Source organism: Salarias fasciatus, chromosome 9 (genome assembly GCF_902148845.1).
Source record: "Salarias fasciatus chromosome 9, fSalaFa1.1, whole genome shotgun sequence".
In the NCBI taxonomy this organism is placed as follows: Eukaryota; Metazoa; Chordata; class Actinopteri; order Blenniiformes; family Blenniidae; genus Salarias; species Salarias fasciatus.
In genome coordinates this window covers 12,272,826-12,292,189 of record NC_043753.1, presented here as the reverse complement: position 1 = coordinate 12,292,189, position 19,364 = coordinate 12,272,826, and the positions used below count along the sequence as shown (strand labels likewise).

Genomic DNA, 19,364 nt, shown 5'->3' with positions numbered 1-19,364 from the left:
TTCGTTGTATAAGCCCTATACGATCCAAAGCGTTAAAATATGAAAGAAAATGTTAAAGACCCCTGCTGTTGACAATATTACCTCCATTTCTAAATGTTGAAAGATTGTGGAGTTTTTTATTGTCTTTTATGGCAATAAAAAGAAGCCTCATTCTGTCTCAGTCTTTCGGTGATGCATGTGCATACACAGTAGAATACCAATAAAAACAGAACAAAAAAATAGTCTCTCATGCACTGAAAAAAATGTTTGTAACATGTTTTGAATAATGCATTAACACGGGCCTGAGGAAAAAAGAACACACACGCTGAAACAAATAGAAATATTTACTCAGCTAAAGCAGTGGACTGGTCATTTTATGCACGCATTTTATTCTAAATGTGCTATTCTGAATAAAACCCTTTTGAACTTAATTTTATATAATGAAACAGTTAACCAGGCTATGTACAGATTAAAAAAAAAAAAAAAAAACAGAAATAAAAACGCAGGAACATTTCCGGGACACTCAGCCGTGCTCACATCTCAATTTTGGAGAAATTAACTGAAAGTGAAAACATGGGGGGAAGCAGTCGAATGTGACAAGTGGCATGTGGAACACAAAATTGGAATCAATTAGCGCGCTGATTTTGAGTCATACCCCCCCCTCCCCCAGCGGGAGCGGTGATGTGCATTATGGGCAAATGGAGAGCAGCGATTTTATGCTGTGAAACACCTTTAACAGGCAGCTGCTCGGAGACGGGCAGCTCTGTAATGGGTTTTTGGCTGGAGCTCAGGAGGGCTGCACGGGAGGACGCCTGATAGCATCTTTACCGCCGCACACAAACAAGCCGCCTGGCTGGTCAGTATAGAAACCGCTGTCGGGCTGTTTGTGTGCGCACATGCAACACTTGACTATTGAGCGAAAGTTTCTACTCTGGGCTGGCGTCCTGACACTGATTTGTGTATATATGAGTGTGAAGCGCGTGTGTGTTTATGCGTTTATGCATGGCTGAGTTATGGATTCAGGCAGCTCCTATCTCATTCTGCCTTCGTCCGCAGACCTTTCTGCTCATTTTTTAGGTGTTATAGACTGAAGGGATACAAGCTGAGAAGGACGAGGGGGGGAAAAATAAAGTAAGTGTGTGTGTGTGTGCGTGTGTGTGTGTGTGCGTGTGTGTGTGTGTGTGTGTGTGTGTGTGTGTCAGCATACTGTCTGAGTGCTGTGGAAGTATAAATTTTTATTGAAGAATGCATGAATGTGAAGTGGAGGGTGATATAAAGTGTATGTCTGTGTATGTGTGAGTGTGTGTGTGTGTGTGTGTGTGTGTGTGTGTGTGTGTGTGTGTGTGTGTGTGTGTGTGTGTGTGTGTGTGTGTGTGTGTGTGTGTGTGTGCGTGTGTTGCCTGCATGTGTGGGTACAAAAGGGCCACTGTGGTGTCTGCCCAGCTGTGGGAGGTGAATAATAAGAAGTCGTGCCTCTCCAGCCTCCTACCATCATTACACTCATTATACTTCTTATTGGGCTGGGAGAGCAGTGACTGTGTGAGACTGAGAGGAAGGCATGTGCGAATATTTGTGAATATAAGAATGCAATGATTTGCACACGGCTAATGCAATGCCTAAGTGTATGGTCCAGATGTAAGAGTGACTAATCCTCCCCTGTGCCTACATCTTAATCTATCGCGGTGGAGTCAACGGAGAGAAAAGCAGACCTAATGTTCTTCAAGTCTCAGTGACACATCAGTTCAATTAGCAGCGCCGACCAAAACACACTTTGTCAAACACTGACTCCACTCTCCCTCTCTCTCTGTCTCCTCGCCAGTCTGACTCTGTAATGAAGCCTGCTGTCGGCCAGGAGCAGGTTACACACCAGCACACACACACACACACACACACACACACACACACACACACACACACACACACACACACACACACACACACACACACGCACCAAACAATACTAAAATGCACAAGTGTGCTCGCACATCAGTCTACCTCCACAAAAATCCACCACACTTAACTTTCATTTCACAGCCCGGGTGCGCCGCTGAACCCCACACAGGTAAATAGAACAGCTCTCGGTTTCATTAAGCAGCTCTGTGCATCATCGGTTCTGCATGGCCCACATTTGACTTATTTAAACTCCAGAAGGCAGATTCGGTGGAGAAGAATGGCTGCTTCAGATTCCTGGATGGGTGGGATGTTTGTCGAACTTTATTACATAAACTAGGAAACACCACAGTGAATTGCTATATCCTTAACTTTGCTGTGTCATGATTCAGTCATTGGCTCAGCACCATAGCGCTCTGCACTGTTCACGTGATATGTGTTCATGATCCAGAATTCAGTTTTACCTGGAAGCCCACATGTATTTGCTACTAGACTATTCATTATATTGCTGTGTTTGGTTTGAAGCTACGAACATAAAAGAATCACTCCGCTTGCGTGGAAGGTAATAAGGGCAATACAAATGTAGCATTTCTCAAAATATGTTGCATGAAGCTTTACATGATAACAGCAACAGACATATGCACAAAGCTCCGACAACAGGAAGCGATCCCATGTGCTTGTTTATATTTACTCAGATTTCATCATGAAAAGGTGACACCACCTCATCATAACTCCAAATGGATGTGGTCAGCCTGGTCAGATGTTTGTATGTCTGTTTATAAGAAACAATTTAATCAGATTAGCATTTAGACTGGATTATTTATGAGAAACATAACAGCGTTTAAAGAGAAAACCAATGCTGTATTCACAGGGAAGCTGTAGCTCCTGACAAAAAAACATGAATTTACATGTGATGTAATCGATTCTGTGATTGTATTTACTCATATTACTTTATCGTAAATGCATTTATGTAAAAACTAAGAGCGAGCATTTGTCTGAAAGCTCTTGGTGAAGGAATATTGTGTACAAAACAAGACAAAAATGCGGGATTTGACAAAAAATATACATGAAAAACAATCATAAAGAAAATCATTACATTATTTAATGACGTATGCATGCAAAACTACAAAAGTGCAATTTTGGTGAGCAAGAGAAGAATGAAACTAGTGATATTCCAGTGGGTGGCAGCTCATTGCTGTCCACAGGCATTCAGATCATGCAGTATTCGGGTTAGTCTACTGTCGGCATGCTGCTGAGAATCTGATTGAAACACGAAAATGGAGATTTTTAAAAGTGTTTTATGAAGCGGCAGCTTACTTTCCATTCTGCTCTAAAGTTTTTGATATTACAGAACAGACATTCTTGAGCGAAGTTTCATTAAAAAGTTTTAGAGAATGTAAGAACCGACAACCTGGAGTTGTGTCTTGTTAAAGCAGCTGTTTTTTTTCAATTGGCTCCTTATGTCTCAGGTGATTGATGGCAACTGCTAACTTTTCTTATTCCAATCTTATTTGACCATAATGACATTATTGATCAAATGTGAGTGTAATTTCTTTAGTCAGCTTTGATAATCCTCACATTTCCATCCTGGAAGTTTTGGATTTTCTATAACGGCCTCTTCTTTTTTTTCAGATTTTGATTATTTTTTTTTACGGAATACATAAACTCACTGGGTTCAGTATATGTGGACAAAAAAAATAGTTTTGCTCCCAATTTATCCAGGGCTGACTGAGTACAGTTCTTCTATTGTAGCTGGGACTTTGAGTCATCACACAGCAGAAGATTGGGTTAAGTGCTGTCCTCCCGGTGCGGTGCATCACTGCTGGGCCTTCTGAGTCTCACTTGTTTATTTCCAGCCCAGATTTCGCCTGTTCCTCCGGGGAATCAAACCCACAGTGCAAGCGGAGATGGAGCACTGCCGCTCGGGCCAGGGCTCAAACCGATGAAGTTGCAATCATGTGGACTTTCGCATCAGCAAAGCAAGGTGCAGAATACCTTGGGAATAAATACCTTTATTATGCCGGGTGTGCAGCTGAAGCTTATTGCAGTGGCACACGGGGCAACGCTGGGGCCGGTTTGATGGAAATGAGGCAGCTTGAATTTGTTTCTTCAATCAGGCATGTTGTGGATTATTGTTTCCAGAGTGGAAATGTGAGTGAAGACACATTTTGTTTACGTTTGTTTAAATTAAAATGTCCTTGGCCTCAATCTGTGCTCACCTGTGTCTGATTATGTCATGAACTCTCTGTGGAGCGGAAATGAGAAAAGAGAGACAACAAACATCGAGCTTTGAGCCTCAATCAACTCTAAATTCACGCTGACGAAACAAACGTGTTTTTAATGCGGCCTTTAATAAAAGACCTGAGATATCATTTACAATTTCAAATTTTACTTTCAAAATGAGCCTCAAAACTTAATTTCTTGTGGATTAACTGCCAGACACAAGGCAGATGTTTGCTCGTCGCTGTCAAAACAATGTCTGAAGCACACCTGGCGCTGACCACAGGTGGCTCAGACGACATCGATCCCTGCAGGTAAACACGGGCGCACAAATGAACGGACAGTCTCGGAAGTCTCAGAAACACACTGCGTTTATCCTTCCTGCTCTCAGCAGGACGACTGGTCTAGAAAAAAAAAGTAGCTGTGATGACAGAAGCTGCAACATGTGTGTGTGGCCTCCTTCTGTTTAATTAAACATGGATGTGTCCGGGGGAGGAAACGCAGACAGATGGCACATAAAAATGAACTCCACCGCACTTATTGGGTCCTTGATAAAATAAAATAAACATATTCCCATCACTGTCTTCAAGTTTTGAATCATATTAAAAATTTAGTTAGGGAGGTATTCAGGCAATTGTTATGGAATTAACAGGTGTGCCGTTGAGGAACTTATCAGCGTTGCTGATGAAAGGAAGCAAGTGTTTTTTTTTGATCTGAGTAAATATGCAGTCATATAACAAGTTAGCCGAGCTGTCCAAATAAAGTCCTCCCTGGCGAAGAGGTGTCTGTGAAGTCTGCATGTAATTACAACTGCGGTGGCTCGCACGGCCCCAATTAAGTTCACATCACGATGCTGGAAGACAAGAAGTCGATAAGAACAGCCTAAAGGGAAGAGGGACATCAAGTGAAAGTCCAGGAGAGAGACGGAGAAAACAGGAGAGCCAACTGAACGGACAGAGAGAGCGGCGAGTTCCACTCTGTGGTGTGTCACTTCCTCGACCGTCCTCTCCCACGACATCGAGAAAAGCTATCTCTAACATCTCTCCGTCCACTTACACCAACTACTGACACATTGGAAACAACGACGGGGAGCCACATTTAAAAACAGTGATTGAGGGATTGAGATTCTCCGGTGCCTCCCACCGCTCCACTTTTCACAGCTGAGCCCTTAAAGGGATGCCATACCTACCCGGGATGACTCAGTGGGGATAATGCTAGCTCTGCACTGACAGAAATAAGACAGCTGCCGTCATCTGAATGTGTGTGTGAGGGAGAAGCTGGCTGATTACACGTGGCGCTACATGTTACGGCGGGGCTGATAAATTACTACTTAATGGGAGGTCAGCATTTTCATTTGGGTGCTCTGCAGCCACTAATGTGTCACGGCCAATTATCAGATGCTATATATGCCCCTGAGGTTGCCAGGCCCTGAGTGGGTTGTTTCATATTGCAAACAGTGTATTATTTAGCTTTGAAATGGGCCATTACACAACCTGTGGGATGCACTTTTTCAGCTAAATGTGATTTGGATCGATGAATCCTTCTTCAGCTTTTGAGTGAAATTCTCCAAACTTTCCCATTCAATTCGAAATCGCTTTACGCCTGCATCTAATCATTCCTCCAAAGTACACATACTTCCTGTGGAAATGTACATATTTATAGTAGTAAGCCCATAATCCACTTAAGTTAAGATGATAAACTTTGCGCCTGAACTGCTGCAACATAAAAATTTCCACAAAAACGACAAAGAAAAGCTACAAGCACATAAAAACAGAGATGCACTTCAAGGATCCCGTGCATCCACAAGGCCCTGACCCATATTCTTTAATCCATCTCCATGAGGGACATGGGAAGCTACAGCTATCATGTTCCTTCTCTCTTTTTTTTTCCACCAAGACTGTGGATGAGGGAGTGTGTCTGTGTATGAAAATAGCAGCAGAAATAACACAGCTATCATATCATTCTGTCAACAAGGAGAACGCTCGTATTTCAACAGTTCCTTGCATCATCTGTGCTTTGGAGAAAGCTTTGTGGCAGAAAATAGGCCTATTCATATGTGGAGTGATTACTGTGTGTGTGTGTGTGTGTGTGTGTGTGCGTGTGGTGTTAAATAGGTCTTGGTAATAAATCTGATGGCTGCTGCCACTGTATAAATATAGCCAGGGGATTTGGTCGCGTTCGATGTTCCAATTTCATCACCGCGGACTATTCGGCGCATCATGTGGCTCAGGCCGGGGTCATGTACAATGAGAAGACCGACAGAAAGACGGATAGTGGGAGGGCGCATTGTTCAGCGTGACATACCTGACCACACCCGGGACAGTCGTTGCCGTTCTCACAGGTCCTGCGTCGGGACTGGATGCCTCCGCCACAGGGCACGGTGCAGCGTTCCCAGGCTGACCACGCCGACCAGTACACGTGTGGCGGGCAGGGCAGGTGTTCGTTACAGTATCTGCGACGCAGGCACAAGAAACAGGAAAGAATGAATGAGGATACGTGTGTGTCATGGCCGCCCTGTTACAATCACGAAACTCCCATGAGATCAGTCTTTCTTGTGAGACTTAATAAACATATTCTTGAGAATTATATAGAAATATTGTAAGAAAAAAAAATATTTCAATAGATTAAAAGTAGTCATTATCAAAAGCATCTCACATAAAGATTAAAAGGCTCCAAGTTTAATGAAAGAAGCTACATCTGAGCAGCAGTTGCAGTTTATTGTAAAGTTACAAGAGCTTATGTCCCTTAACTTTTTTTGTTTCATGTAGTTTGATGATTTTAGGTCAAACACTACTGTAAATCATTTAACTTTGCCGGCTTTGCAGCTGCTGAATGTTCATTAAAAGTGCCTGTTTGACACTGGACAGGCAGCATTTAGGGTGTTTATCATGTTAACATGTGGCAGGCAGCGGCTCATTGACACGCTGAACTGCACAGAATCACTGAGCTGGAAAATACTAAAAACCACTTCATATGGATGAAATTACCTGAAAATGCAGAAGACAATTACCTGCAGATTTGCTACTTTCAGATAACTCAAACTCATTAAAATCACCACTACACACGGAGATAAACATGAATGAAATGCTAGAAACTACATGAATTAGTCTGAGGGCTTTGAGAATACAGTTGAATTTACTGAGTTATGTATCACTTGTCTGAGTTGTCTGTGGAAATAAGAGACGCTCCTTTATCTGGCTCAAGACTAAAATTAAATGTGAAGGGCGCTGAAGACGTCACCACACTTTTCAAACCTTCCCACTTAACAAGAATAGCTACAAAGACTTCAGACCACAGAAACAAGGATGTCTGAAAAGGCGTGCGAACGTCACTTGAAACAAACCAAGCTCATCTCTTTGATGTGGCCCCGAGCCGCCGGCAAGACGGTGCACGGCGCCGCCGCACATCACTCAGTCATGCCACCCGTGACAGGTCTGCGGCGCGCGTCTCTGCACGGTGTCGTCGGGCAGCGTTCCCCAAAAGCACCGCTAAGAAAACGGAATCTCAACTCTTAATGAGCGTGCATATGCAGTTTGCATAATTCATTGACGCAGCCTATTAAAAAACCCACAAAGATGCATGCATCATCTCTAATTACATCGTTTTACAAGACAGGATTACTGCGATGTCTAAAATACTTTAATTACTCAATCCTCATTATGCATTAACGACAGACGATTGCCGGGCTTATTAGAGACATATAATTTATTTTATAACTTTTACGCACGCCGTTAAATTGCTTTTATGGCTATTTTGTTGTTGTTTTTTTTGGCACATGACTGTCTTCTGAAGGAAACTCTGCAACTTCTTGAAAAAAAGCTTAAAATTTATACCCATCCTCCAGACGCTCAGGCTGGAGGTTTCTCTTGTGCTATTTGAAAAAAAAAAAAAACCCTGCTCTTGTTCACGGCGAATCAAAAGCAACATTATGTACACCGTGCTTGTAAAGATCCTCGGAGCTGTGTGTTCCTCTCCACTTTCACTAATCTGAGCGGAATGATACGCCGGGGGAGGAGGAGCGAGGACAAGAGTGGATTACAATCTCGCACTTGCCTGGGAGAACGAAGAAAGACGCGCAAAAACACACGCTCGCAGGATTAAATGCAGACAAAATATCTCAGGCTGCTGCCGTGTAAACAAAGATCTGCAATCAATAGACTTGGAGAGTGACGTGAGCCTCCGAATCGTCACCGCTTGCACTTGAATCATTTCAGACGAGTGTGGAGCTTTGCTATCTTATCTTTTCCGCTCCTTCTTAAACAGACAGCTGATCAGATGAAAACCAGGCTAATTACCAGCTATAGGCTGAGTAAGCAGTGTGGACGCTGTCAGCGCGCTGAGGGAAATACCAACAGAAGGTTCATAAACCAGCCAGATTTAAGCCCACAGCGCTGCTGCGTACGGCTGGTTTCAAAGCGTTTGTGTGTCTGATAAAAGCTCTGTCTGCTGCTAACAATCAGGGCCAAAGTTATTTGGAGGCCTCCTGGCTAAAAATGCGCAAAAAGGGGTGAAGGAGAGGTTTAGTTTGCCCTAAGACTCTTTTGATTTTTTTTCCTTTTTTTTTAATGAGTGTCTGTGTATATATGAGCTTATGTCATATGGATCCATGTTTGAACATAAAGCCCGTGCTTTAATCTGAACGGGGTACTTGAGGCAAAAGTGGGAGAACAAAGAGCGTAGTGAGGCTCACTGCAGATGCCTAACACCTCTGAATGGAGCCCTGTGCCCCATAAAATAAAAGCCTTTCACAGCATTAAAAGATTCGTTGAGGGCGCAGAAGCCGACAAAAAAAAAAAAAAAAAGAATCCAGCCCTTCTCGTGCTGAGCAGATGAAAGCTTGTTTAAAAACTTCACCTATTTCACACGTTGGTGACTCAGACCGAAAGATGGGAAGATTCCGGACACCGGTACAGCTAAAAGAGCCGGATATGGATGTACTCTCGCTCTCTCCCACATGCACGCAGAGGCACACACATGCGTTGTTTGGATGAAGATTGCTTTGAAGAAATGCTGTGGGCCGCCGTCTCCAAATGCTGATTCGCCCTCACATTACAGTCAAGCCAAACACTCAAAGTATCACTCACGCTCACAAACATACCAGCACAGAAGCCTTCAAAATAAAAGCAGTGCCAGTCTTCCAGGCCTGTTCTAGATTCTCAAAGCATTTTAGACATCAGGCCACCTCATGATCTATAGTTCCCTTACAAGCAGGTCCCAGACTCCCTGGTTGGGAACCGGAAAAAAAGACTTTGCCGAAAGATGAAATTCTACTTTTGGGAAATTGATATCTGTCACACAAAGAAGACAAGTTCTTATGATGTGACGGCTTACCTACACACACACGCATGCAAAATTTACCTTACCTGAACCTCCATCCAGCGCTAATCTTAGTCTAACCTCAAGACATGATTTCACTTGAATGACTTCCTTCAAGGGGATGTTAATATTTGCCCCGTCGGTGACATGAGTATTCACGGATAAAGGTATTTTGAGGTCCCTACCAGGTTGGAAGAATACGCGCGCGCACGCACGCACGCGCGCGCGCGCACGCACGCACGCACGCGTTTCTTGTATCCTCTCTTTTTTTCTCCCTCTGGCAGGCTCAAACTGACACAGCGTTATTCATCTTTTTTCTTTCTCTGCCTTTCTGCTTTACTGTTAATCTCCCAAACTCTTCTTACGCACGCACGCGCACACACACACACACACACACACACACACACACTCTCACTCCTACCTCACAACAATCCCGTTTCCAGCCCTCTCAGCCGGCCCCTCGCTGGCCTTAGGTGTTTTAAATAGCTGAACAGAGCAAGCAGTGAGAGCGGGAGAGGGAGATGAAACAAACGAGATTAAAGCTCGGAGAGGGAAACAGAGGGGGTGGCAGAATCTGCTTCTGGCCTCCTGCGGTCTTTAGCGCCAGGCAAGTGGGTTTTTGGTGTGGTCCCTCAGTAACAGCTGCTGTGTTGGTCACTCTGTATATTTTCTTTTACTACAGGGCGACACCAGCAGGAGCAGCAGCGAGTGGAGGGAAAGGCGTTCAGAGAAGGACAATAGACGGTACAGAAGTGCAGAGAAAATGGAGTGTGATGAAGTTCATCTGGGAAAGCTATTTACAATTACTCATCCATCATGATACTGTCTCTGTTGCCATGGTTCTGTTGCATCTTTTTTTTTTCTTTGCATGGACCCTGTGAACTGTATTTATTTGCACTTTTTCTGCCGTCACCTTTGGTTACCAGCTGGGGACGGATGCTCGGCATGATGTCTTACTGTGTAACAAGGACTATGGAGACAAAGAGGCACATTCTCCATTCAATAAAACAAGCCAAGCCCAAGGATGACTAAAAATCATGTATTCATCAAGCAAGCCTCCCCTAATATTAGTAAAACATGTCCATAGTCTCGTTTATTGACTTTGTGTTTTACAAGTCTTGCTTTTTGGATCGAGCCAAGATAGAATTTTTTTCTTTTCTGCTTTTATTTGTGCACAAACTAACAATATTATGCAGAATTATAAGAAATAAAACCTGATTGTGCAGAAGAAAAAAGAAACCCAAAGCGTTTAAATAAAAGCCTTGATTTTGTTTAGTCAGTCTTGCTTTGAATCCGTCCTGCTTCCTGTTCTGTGTGTCCAGTTGTTGACTCCATCCATCCTCAGTGTTTATAAAAGGTGTCCTCAGTGTTTTCTTTTGTCAGTTTGTCTTGCAGCCAAGTTGTGCTTAGTATGCTCTTCTACCTAGTCCCCATCTCGTCTGGTTTTGAGTTTAGTTTGTGTGGTGGCTACATCTCTATACACTCAGCATGTTTGGTTCGTCCCTGAAGCCAGATGTGAAATTGTCCTCTTTTGTTGTGTCCTGAAAGACTTACAGATAGCTGATTTCTGTAGATCCATAGAAAATGTTTCACCATATTGCTACAACTATTACCCAAAGTCCTTGCAACCAAAAGACGTAAGGCAGAAAATGTTTTATCAATCAAAGCAAAACCCAGAAATGTTTGCAGATTACCACAGAGGCAGAATGCTGGACCTTGTCCACATCCTCTGTCTATTTCCATAATAAGCTTTTTTTCCCTGAAAATAAATGCTACCAGAAGAGCAGTTTGATTTTTGCATGCCTGCAGGCGCTGGCAGCATACCAAGATGAGTGGTTATTCTTGCGTATTGGTGTACACCGTATCTGTTGACACCTCTGAATCACTGGAAAGTGAGATTTGCAGTCAGACTTACAAGTTTGAGAAAGCCGTGTCACAGAGTGGAGCAGGTACTTGTAAACACTGATAAGTATTTCACTGTCATGAGTTTCTTTAATAAGCTTCCATTTTCTTTCTTTCTGTTTCTGTAGGAGTTCAGGACTCTGTCCAATCTTCTCATGGCAAACTCGAGAAAATGAACGCGGTCATGTTACCACTTCCAGGAGATTAGTCTTGTGTAAACATGGCCTCATGCACACAGAAAATTCCTGTTGGCACATAACGTCATAATGGTGGTATTCTTAGTTGATCACCCCCAAAAACTGAAGGCATAATCTACTTGCGTGACATTCCATCCAGCATGTTTCACACCGGAAGCCAGAACATCAGGCCCCTGGTCTCTTCTGGGTACTGAACCTTCTCCGTCTGACTGTAAATCAGACTTCATTTTCACATGATGAGTTCTGTGCGTTTGACTGCAGCGGAACATAATGTCATATTTTCTGGTCTGGTGAAACTTTTTTAGACAACCAAACTAAAAAGAACAAAGCTGGCAATGAAAACTCATCTCATGACCTTTTTTACCTGTGCAGCTTTGTACGTCTCTTTGTGCTGCTTTACAAATTTTCAAGTTGAAAAAAACATTTTTTTTCAGGGCTTGAAGGTTGCTTGGAAACCTTACAAACATCTTTAAAAAGGCGATTATTCTACGCCAAAGCCTCCAAAGCTTCAAAATGTAGACTCAGTCTGTGTGTGAAAGCCAGATAATTACCCTAGCACAGGCCTATCCCACTCATTCCTTAATTGGCTGTCACAGAGTTGGACGGAAAATAGCAGAGGAAAGAAAAAAAAAAAAAGGAAAACAGAAAGTCGTAGACAAAGTCAAACTTCTTAGCTGCAGGTCGCACATTATTTTTTTCTTTTTTCTTTCGCGTGCACAAACTAAAACACAGCATGTGCATGTACAGCATGTACTGTCTTCAATCGGTATCTGTCAACAAATGTGGATGTACTATGTGGGTGTGCTGACTGAGGACGGGCATTATTTACCTCTCCTCACGGTTCTGGCCCACGCACACGCGTCCTCCGTGGCGAGGGGTCGGGTTGCTGCAGGATCGCTGACGCACCTGGAAGCCGATGCCACAGCTGGTGCTGCAGGGAGACCAGGAAGTCCACGGAGTCCACGCTCCGTTTCTAATGGAAAGCACAAAAGCACATCAAGGGTCTGCAACCTTTTAGCGGCTTTTCAGCCCTTCTGTTACAAGTCTCTGCAAATAAACGGCTATATTTATTTTAACTGTGTTGCTCAGCCAACACTCTCTCAAAGGAAACTCTCTGTCAGGTAGTTCAAGATAAAAATGTGACTCTCTGTCAGTGTATAGTACGATAGCTTGGGCACATGTTTAAACCGTTAAAAGGATTACATCTGTAACTGTTCACTCGCCCCTTAATTCAAGTGTTGAAGAAGCTTTTCCAAACTTACGATTATACGATTATGAGTTATGATAACGTTAACCGTGCACTCAAATTCAGTGAGAAAAGTAACAACACATTTATATTTTCAAACTATAAACTCATAACTTGGTTAGATTTAAACTGATTTTATATGGAAAACAGTTTTTGACTCCAAACCATTTGCAAGCTTGCTGCTCAAAATTCCCCAAAAACATAAATCTTGCAGGTAAACGGAGTTTAATTCAATACAGACACATTTGATTTTGCTCCCAATGATGACAGCTTACCATTGAATGTTTAATTTATAAATGAACAACAAAGAATTCATGAGGAATGATCTAAATAAGCCAAAGAAATACTGAAATATTAGGATATTTTAACTCAAGTTTTTCAATTTGGAATATATTCAATCTATGCAAAAAAAATGTAGAAGTGTTTCTTTTCATTGTAAATGTTGCAGATGTGTGGCGCATGTGATGCAGACATGGCAAGTATCAAATCCTAAACTTTGTTCAAGCTTAGTTTTTCACACTGAGGCACTTTAGATTATTTTCAGAAGCTAAAAATGTAAACTAAATAAATGAATGTCATGGAACTGCACATAAGGATGACTGTAGATCTCCAACAGAAAATGATCCGTCCTTCTGCTTTTGTTATTGTTCAGGGAAAATAGTTGTCTCGGGGTGGTAACCCATTCCTCATTATTGGTTACACAGCAGAAGGGCAAGCACTTTATGTTTATATTTCACGAAAACTTGGAGTCTTGTTTGCCAAATGATGAGCAGAGAGAAACAAAATAATTTAGACTGAAGAGGAAAAAAAAAAGTCTATGTCGAGACATCGATGTATAAGGAGAATTTCTAGTGGTTCGATATTACTCTCAGGAGTGTGCATATATTTAATATTGTGTTGACAAGCTCCTGCGCGTATCCTGCTCTGATAGGGAAAAGCAAGAATTAATATTTGAAGCGTGAACTATTTCAGTCAAATATCAAAGTTGGGAAAAGATAAGTGCTGGTATGCATTTAAACACTGCTCTCACATTATTCACGGCACAAAAAAAGATTAAATTCGAAACGAGACGCTTGCCCTTATCCGCATGTCCAATCTTTCACAGAGGAATATGTTCACGGGCTTTGTTGTGTATGAAAAAGACAGATGCAGCAGCACTTGAGGAAACCACGAGTGTTAGAGCCTGAATATGTCAGCTGAGTGCTGCAAAAAAGTGACACTTAATCAACACTTACCCTCAAGATAACAGACAGCGAATGTGAAAAACAGAACCGTTCGCTACAAACACATGTGGAATGAGCAGGAAGGAGGATGCAAGATTTAATTAGCTAAATTAGGATATCTGCCCGAAAAAGTTTGGTTGCTTTTTTCCAGATATGTGCTGCAATATGTTGTGGTTGTTGCTGTAGATCAGGGGTGTCAAACACATTTTAGTTGAGGGACGACATGCAGCCCAAGTTCATCCTGCGTGGGCCGGATGGGTAAAAAAGTGCTGCAATAACCTTTAAATTTAAACTTTAAAGGTTTCCATTGCTGTGGTGCAGATAAGTGATGGAAACGTCTCTGTGTTTGCAAAACCAAACAATTACCCCTGAAAATCACTACAATGAAGCCAATCTTAATGAGACCTTCTGGTGCAAAATACATTGAAACGTCCCCAAAAATTCAGGCGAGTGTTTCCTCATAAATTTTTACAGCTTACTTGGCGGTTTGGCGGCCCAGATCGGAGCCTTCTGCGGGCCAGTACTGGCCGACAGGCCTTATGTTTGGCACTACTTCTATTGACAGAACAAAAAAATGTACGTGAATACTGTTGTTTTGTGAAAGTAATTCACCTGGAGCAGTTGGCCACCTCCACGCTGATCCCGTGACACTGCTGACCGCCACACTGCGGGGCGGGGTTATCGCAGGCTCGGGTCCGGCACAGGCAGGACCCCGGGCTGCCTCCGTCGTTATGGCTACAGGTGGACCAGCCAGACCAGGCACCGAAGCCTCCGTCGACTGTCACATTACGGACCTGTTAGCAGCAGAGGGCCAAAAACAAAGCAGTTGAAAGTAATGGCTTTTCTCTGAGTCAGGTTATTACGTTAGAGTGATGCTCCCAGGGTTGTGTTGCTCTGGGAAACACAGCCCATGGGCATGGGATGCAAACAGAAATCAATTTCCCTCAAATAGATGCCAAAGTAAGTGCATTATATCATCGACAGCAAGACCAAAACTGTGCAGTTATGCGCTGTAAACACGGGGAAGATGTACAAAAATTGTTTCAGGATATGATGAGATTCCGAAGTAGAAAAAGAGAGATGCAGAAAGGCAGATGGAGGCAGAGAATGGACACATTCGGAGGACCGAAATACGAGGGAATAAAAGTGGCCCCATAAATGAATATCCGAAGGAAAACAGAATCAACCGGGAAGGCTTCGATATTGCAGGAGCTATGAATTACGAGTGATGTCCCGGGCATACGAGGGAAACACAGAAAAAGGCAGCAGTGTGAGACTCGGAGCAGCAGATGATATGAGCCGTGTCGCCGCTACATTTCAGGGTGATTTAAAGACGCAAAGAACACTTTCACACCGGGAGAAAAAGAGAGCGAGATCATCAGGCGCTTTACAACGACGTCTGCCCTCTGCTCTTTGTAATTGAACTCTGCCGTGCGCCTAAATGAGAGACGCTCGGCTGAGGGAGACGACATCTGCATCAATGGGCTGCCTTCGAGAGCAAACAGCTACACAGGGACGGCCAATACAGCAATATCATCCGCAGCTCAGAGACCATAAATAATTTGGTAGGCGTATAATATCTACTCAATGAATATTTAATGCTGTATATTTTGAATTAAAAAATAAACATTTGAATGCTTTATTTTCTGTTGAACTGGTTTTGAAACATGTTTTTAATTTCACTGATTTTCTGTAATGGAGAAAAAGCACGCCGAAAAACCATAACGGATCAAATGTGAAGGGAAATAAAAACTTCTGACATTTAAAGTGGATCATAAGAGGATATGTCATTTGTTTGCGGTGAATATTGCTCTATCCATTCATCCAGACATCTTTTATAACCAGTGCAGGATTTTGTGAGTCTGGAGCTGATCCCACAGGTCAAAATAAAAACACAAATCACACATGCTCACCTTCAGCCAATTTACAGGGTATTTCTTTTCAATGAGGAGGAAATCACAGTACTTGGATAAAAGCGCTTGGCGGTAAAGTAAAACACCAAAAAAAAATACTCAAATAACATGTTCTTCTTACGTCAGTGAAACCTTGGGTAACCAAAACATACAAAGCTGTGACTAATGCTTTTACCTCCTCCAAAATCACAGTAAAACAAATTTGAGCTTCTTTCGGTGCAGACATAAGGCTTTCATGCCAGATGGCATTTATGAATAGGTAGGTAAAGCGTATCTCCTGCGTCTGCCTACTCAACACAACTAAGTGTGCAAACCCTTGACTGGCCTCCAGCTCCAGACTTTGCAGGAGAATGCAGCCGAGCCGACGCTCCGCCAGCTTAGCCTTTTACGAACCGTTAATGGATTCATGAAGAGTGAAACTCCAACTATGAAAAAAGACCAGTTCATGTACTTCAGTATTTACATGTTGGCATTTGATTGTTGCAAACACACAATTTTCCGGTCTGGCCTCAGATACCCGGTTTTATGGTCATTACTCATGGTCAACATGTAAAGGCATCACTGCTGAAGGTAATTTTGTGCCCACTTCAAACAGACTGGAGCAAGTTTCAGAGGCCAAGTAAGTAAATACATAATCCATTAGTGGTCTGGATCATGGTTTGTAACTACCTGAAAATACACTGACATTTGTGGCCATGTTAGTGATAATATGTTATATTTGATTAGGTCCTGTATTTAAACTATGTGGTGTTATTTTGTACACAGAGAACAGAAGAATCACTGTCTTGTCTGTGCAATTAAAAAAGTGTCAGAACATCATTAGTTTATTTGGTTTGAAGGCAAATGAGATGAAATCTGTCATATGAAAAAGCTGCTTGTCCAATATTCTGAAAATTGAGAAACAGCATCTCGGATTACTCGGATTTTTTTTTTTTTTTTTTATCAATAAACAAATTAAATGTACAACATGCTAAAAGATTCAACCACCCAGTGAAACAGCAGCACTCGCAGTAGCCCCAGTTTTTATCATTCAAACAATCAATCACGCTTCATTTGATGAGCAACTTTCAGGCAGATTATTGTATTTATAGTGCTTCACAAAACATATATGTATGCAGACATGCAAACACATTTCCTGTACTCATATCGTATATATACATATGCAAACACCTACACACAAAGCTTGGGTTCTGATAAAGGGGTAGATGAAGGGTTGGCATTTTCATTCCATTTCAAAGTCTTTCTATTCATTTAATTAGGTATCCATGTGTTTAGACTACAAATGCATGCATTTGCAATAGTTACTTTATGCGTCTGAAATTATATGTGGATGCAGTGTTGGCAAACTTTCTGCCAGAGCTCTGACAGATGCGACTGAACGCTCTGTGGCCCGAGAACCGACTATTCCTCTGAACACAAAGCCACATAAAGGGCACGGAGGGATGCGGCACTCTCGGCTGTGACTGGTTTGAAAATGATGTCTTGCAAACGGCGAGAGAAGAGGCGCTACGCTGAAATGGATGGCCTTGCCTTGCTTCCTTAATACCGCTTCCAATTTTGGAGTAGGTTAAAACAAATGGAGGAGCCGCTTTGCTAATGAAGCGGCAGTCGGAGGTGAGTGATTGAGGCAGCAGTCCTGATCGCTACAGGGACACAACGCTGCTCTGCTTGAGTCAGGTTGTTGGGTTGCGTGATGTGCTCACTGGCAGTAGTATGATTCCTGGGTTTAAGGGGCCGCCGCCTGTGAGCTGAACGTGAGAGTTAAATTTATGTGCAAAGGCGTGTGTGTGTGTGTGAAGGCCAAGTGCAGATAATTGTGTTTTTCACCAAATTCATGGTTTCAAAATTGGAGACAGGAAAGAAATCGAGGAGTAACAATGAAGCATACGCAAATCGAGATAGCGGCTCCCTGATACTCACCGGGCATTTGCTGATGCTCTGCTCCCATTGGCTCATTCTGACACTTTCCTCCAGGGTGGTGCATTTCTTCAGCAGCAGATCCCAGCCGCAGTACGGGTCTCGGGCTCCTAAACAGGCTCTGAAAGAAGCGAATAAAGTTCAGTTTTAATGGGGCTTTCACTAACCTGTCATGTATGCTCACAGACGGCCGTGCACCGTTTTACAATATGAAATGAAACATCAGGCTTGAGAGGGAGATTGCAAAGAAAGGAAAAGATAAGATGGTGGGATACACGATAAATGAAAAAATAGGAACTGAGAGAGATAAGATAGTGGCGGAAGGTATAGGAGAAAGTATTGGAAGTGGGAAGGCGGCAGGTACAAAGGAAGGTAAAGGTCGGTAAATGCAGGACAGAAATTGGCGGATGACATAAAGGTGAAGATAAAATCTGAGCGATAAAGGAGAAATGGCTCAAAGAATAAAGAAAACAGATAAGAAGCGCAGGCAACAAAAAATGGAAATTTTGTTGGGAACAGAGAACAATGACATGCATCAGTTTGCATCAGCATCATAAAATTATGCCTTGACACAATTTGCCGAACTGATTTTCAGGTAATCTCCCACCAAGCACTGGGATTACTCGTTTTCCTACACAAACACACTTGTGTATTCCTTCTTCAAAATAGCTTATCAGCCCAACAAATATTCCCTGGATCTGTTTTTGTCATATCTGCTTCAGATGGTTTATTGAGTGCAATAAAAAGCCTGATGTTATTCTTTTCATATAAATATAAGTCAGCAGTGACAGCACAATGACATATCTCTGAGCTGCAGGCGTCAGCGCTGCCTGGCGTGTCCCTCGCAGAATGTAACCAAGTTGTCCGTGGGCTTCATAACAATGAACTGCGTGCAGACACAGACTCGCTCCTGACCATGTGCAGCATCTCCATACGAAACTGTAGAAATTTAAGACTCTCCTGCACTCATGAGACGGATGACATAATGTCTGTGCGGTTGAAAAAGAAAAAAAGTTGAGGGGGGGGGGGGGGTTTGGATTGTATCTGCTCCGACTGAGATATCAGGGGTGACAGAGGGCAGCGTGGAATGAAAGGAAGAAGAACAAGTCAGTACTTGTCTTCTAGAGGGGCCTTAAGGGCCTCGCAGACTGTAACACACCCATCAGTGAGCCTACGCGGAGACAGCCTCCTAAGATTTCAGGCAGGTTAGCCTCAAAGAAATGTCACTGATGAACACAGAGACTCTCCAAGTAGCTGCCAGTCTGATTTCACAGTTTTTTCCTTGCCTGTTTAAAGTATGAAAAAGCCTGAAAGATATGATTAAGTGTCATAATAGCTGTATCATACAGTATATCAGAGTCGCAGCCGCAATACGAAGCCTCGGCTCTGCTGTGTATATCAATAACATCTCATTGTGAGAGAGATAAGGAATGCAGGTGTGATTCCTTTTCTGCGTGCGGTGATGGATGGGATCCCAATCTTGTGGTGAGTCTTCACACCCCGGCTTCCGTCTCAGATTTTTTATTTCTTTATTATTATTTTTTTTACCTTTACCAATATT

At 42.7% G+C, this 19,364-nt stretch overlaps 1 protein-coding gene across 2 annotated transcripts in view; it reads right to left on the bottom strand.

The window, feature by feature from the left end:
• Positions 1-19,364, bottom strand: part of sema5a (sema domain, seven thrombospondin repeats (type 1 and type 1-like), transmembrane domain (TM) and short cytoplasmic domain, (semaphorin) 5A) — a 140,199-nt gene that overhangs the window by 36,189 nt on the left and 84,646 nt on the right. For both annotated transcript variants that reach the window (XM_030099161.1, XM_030099162.1), the window contains exons 12-15: positions 17,807-17,924; positions 14,586-14,767; positions 12,334-12,477; positions 6,394-6,541 (exon numbers count right to left, since the gene is read on the bottom strand). In XM_030099161.1, coding sequence (XP_029955021.1) covers positions 6,394-6,541; positions 12,334-12,477; positions 14,586-14,767; positions 17,807-17,924 — 592 coding nt within the window. The remainder of the gene's footprint in view (positions 1-6,393; positions 6,542-12,333; positions 12,478-14,585; positions 14,768-17,806; positions 17,925-19,364) is intronic.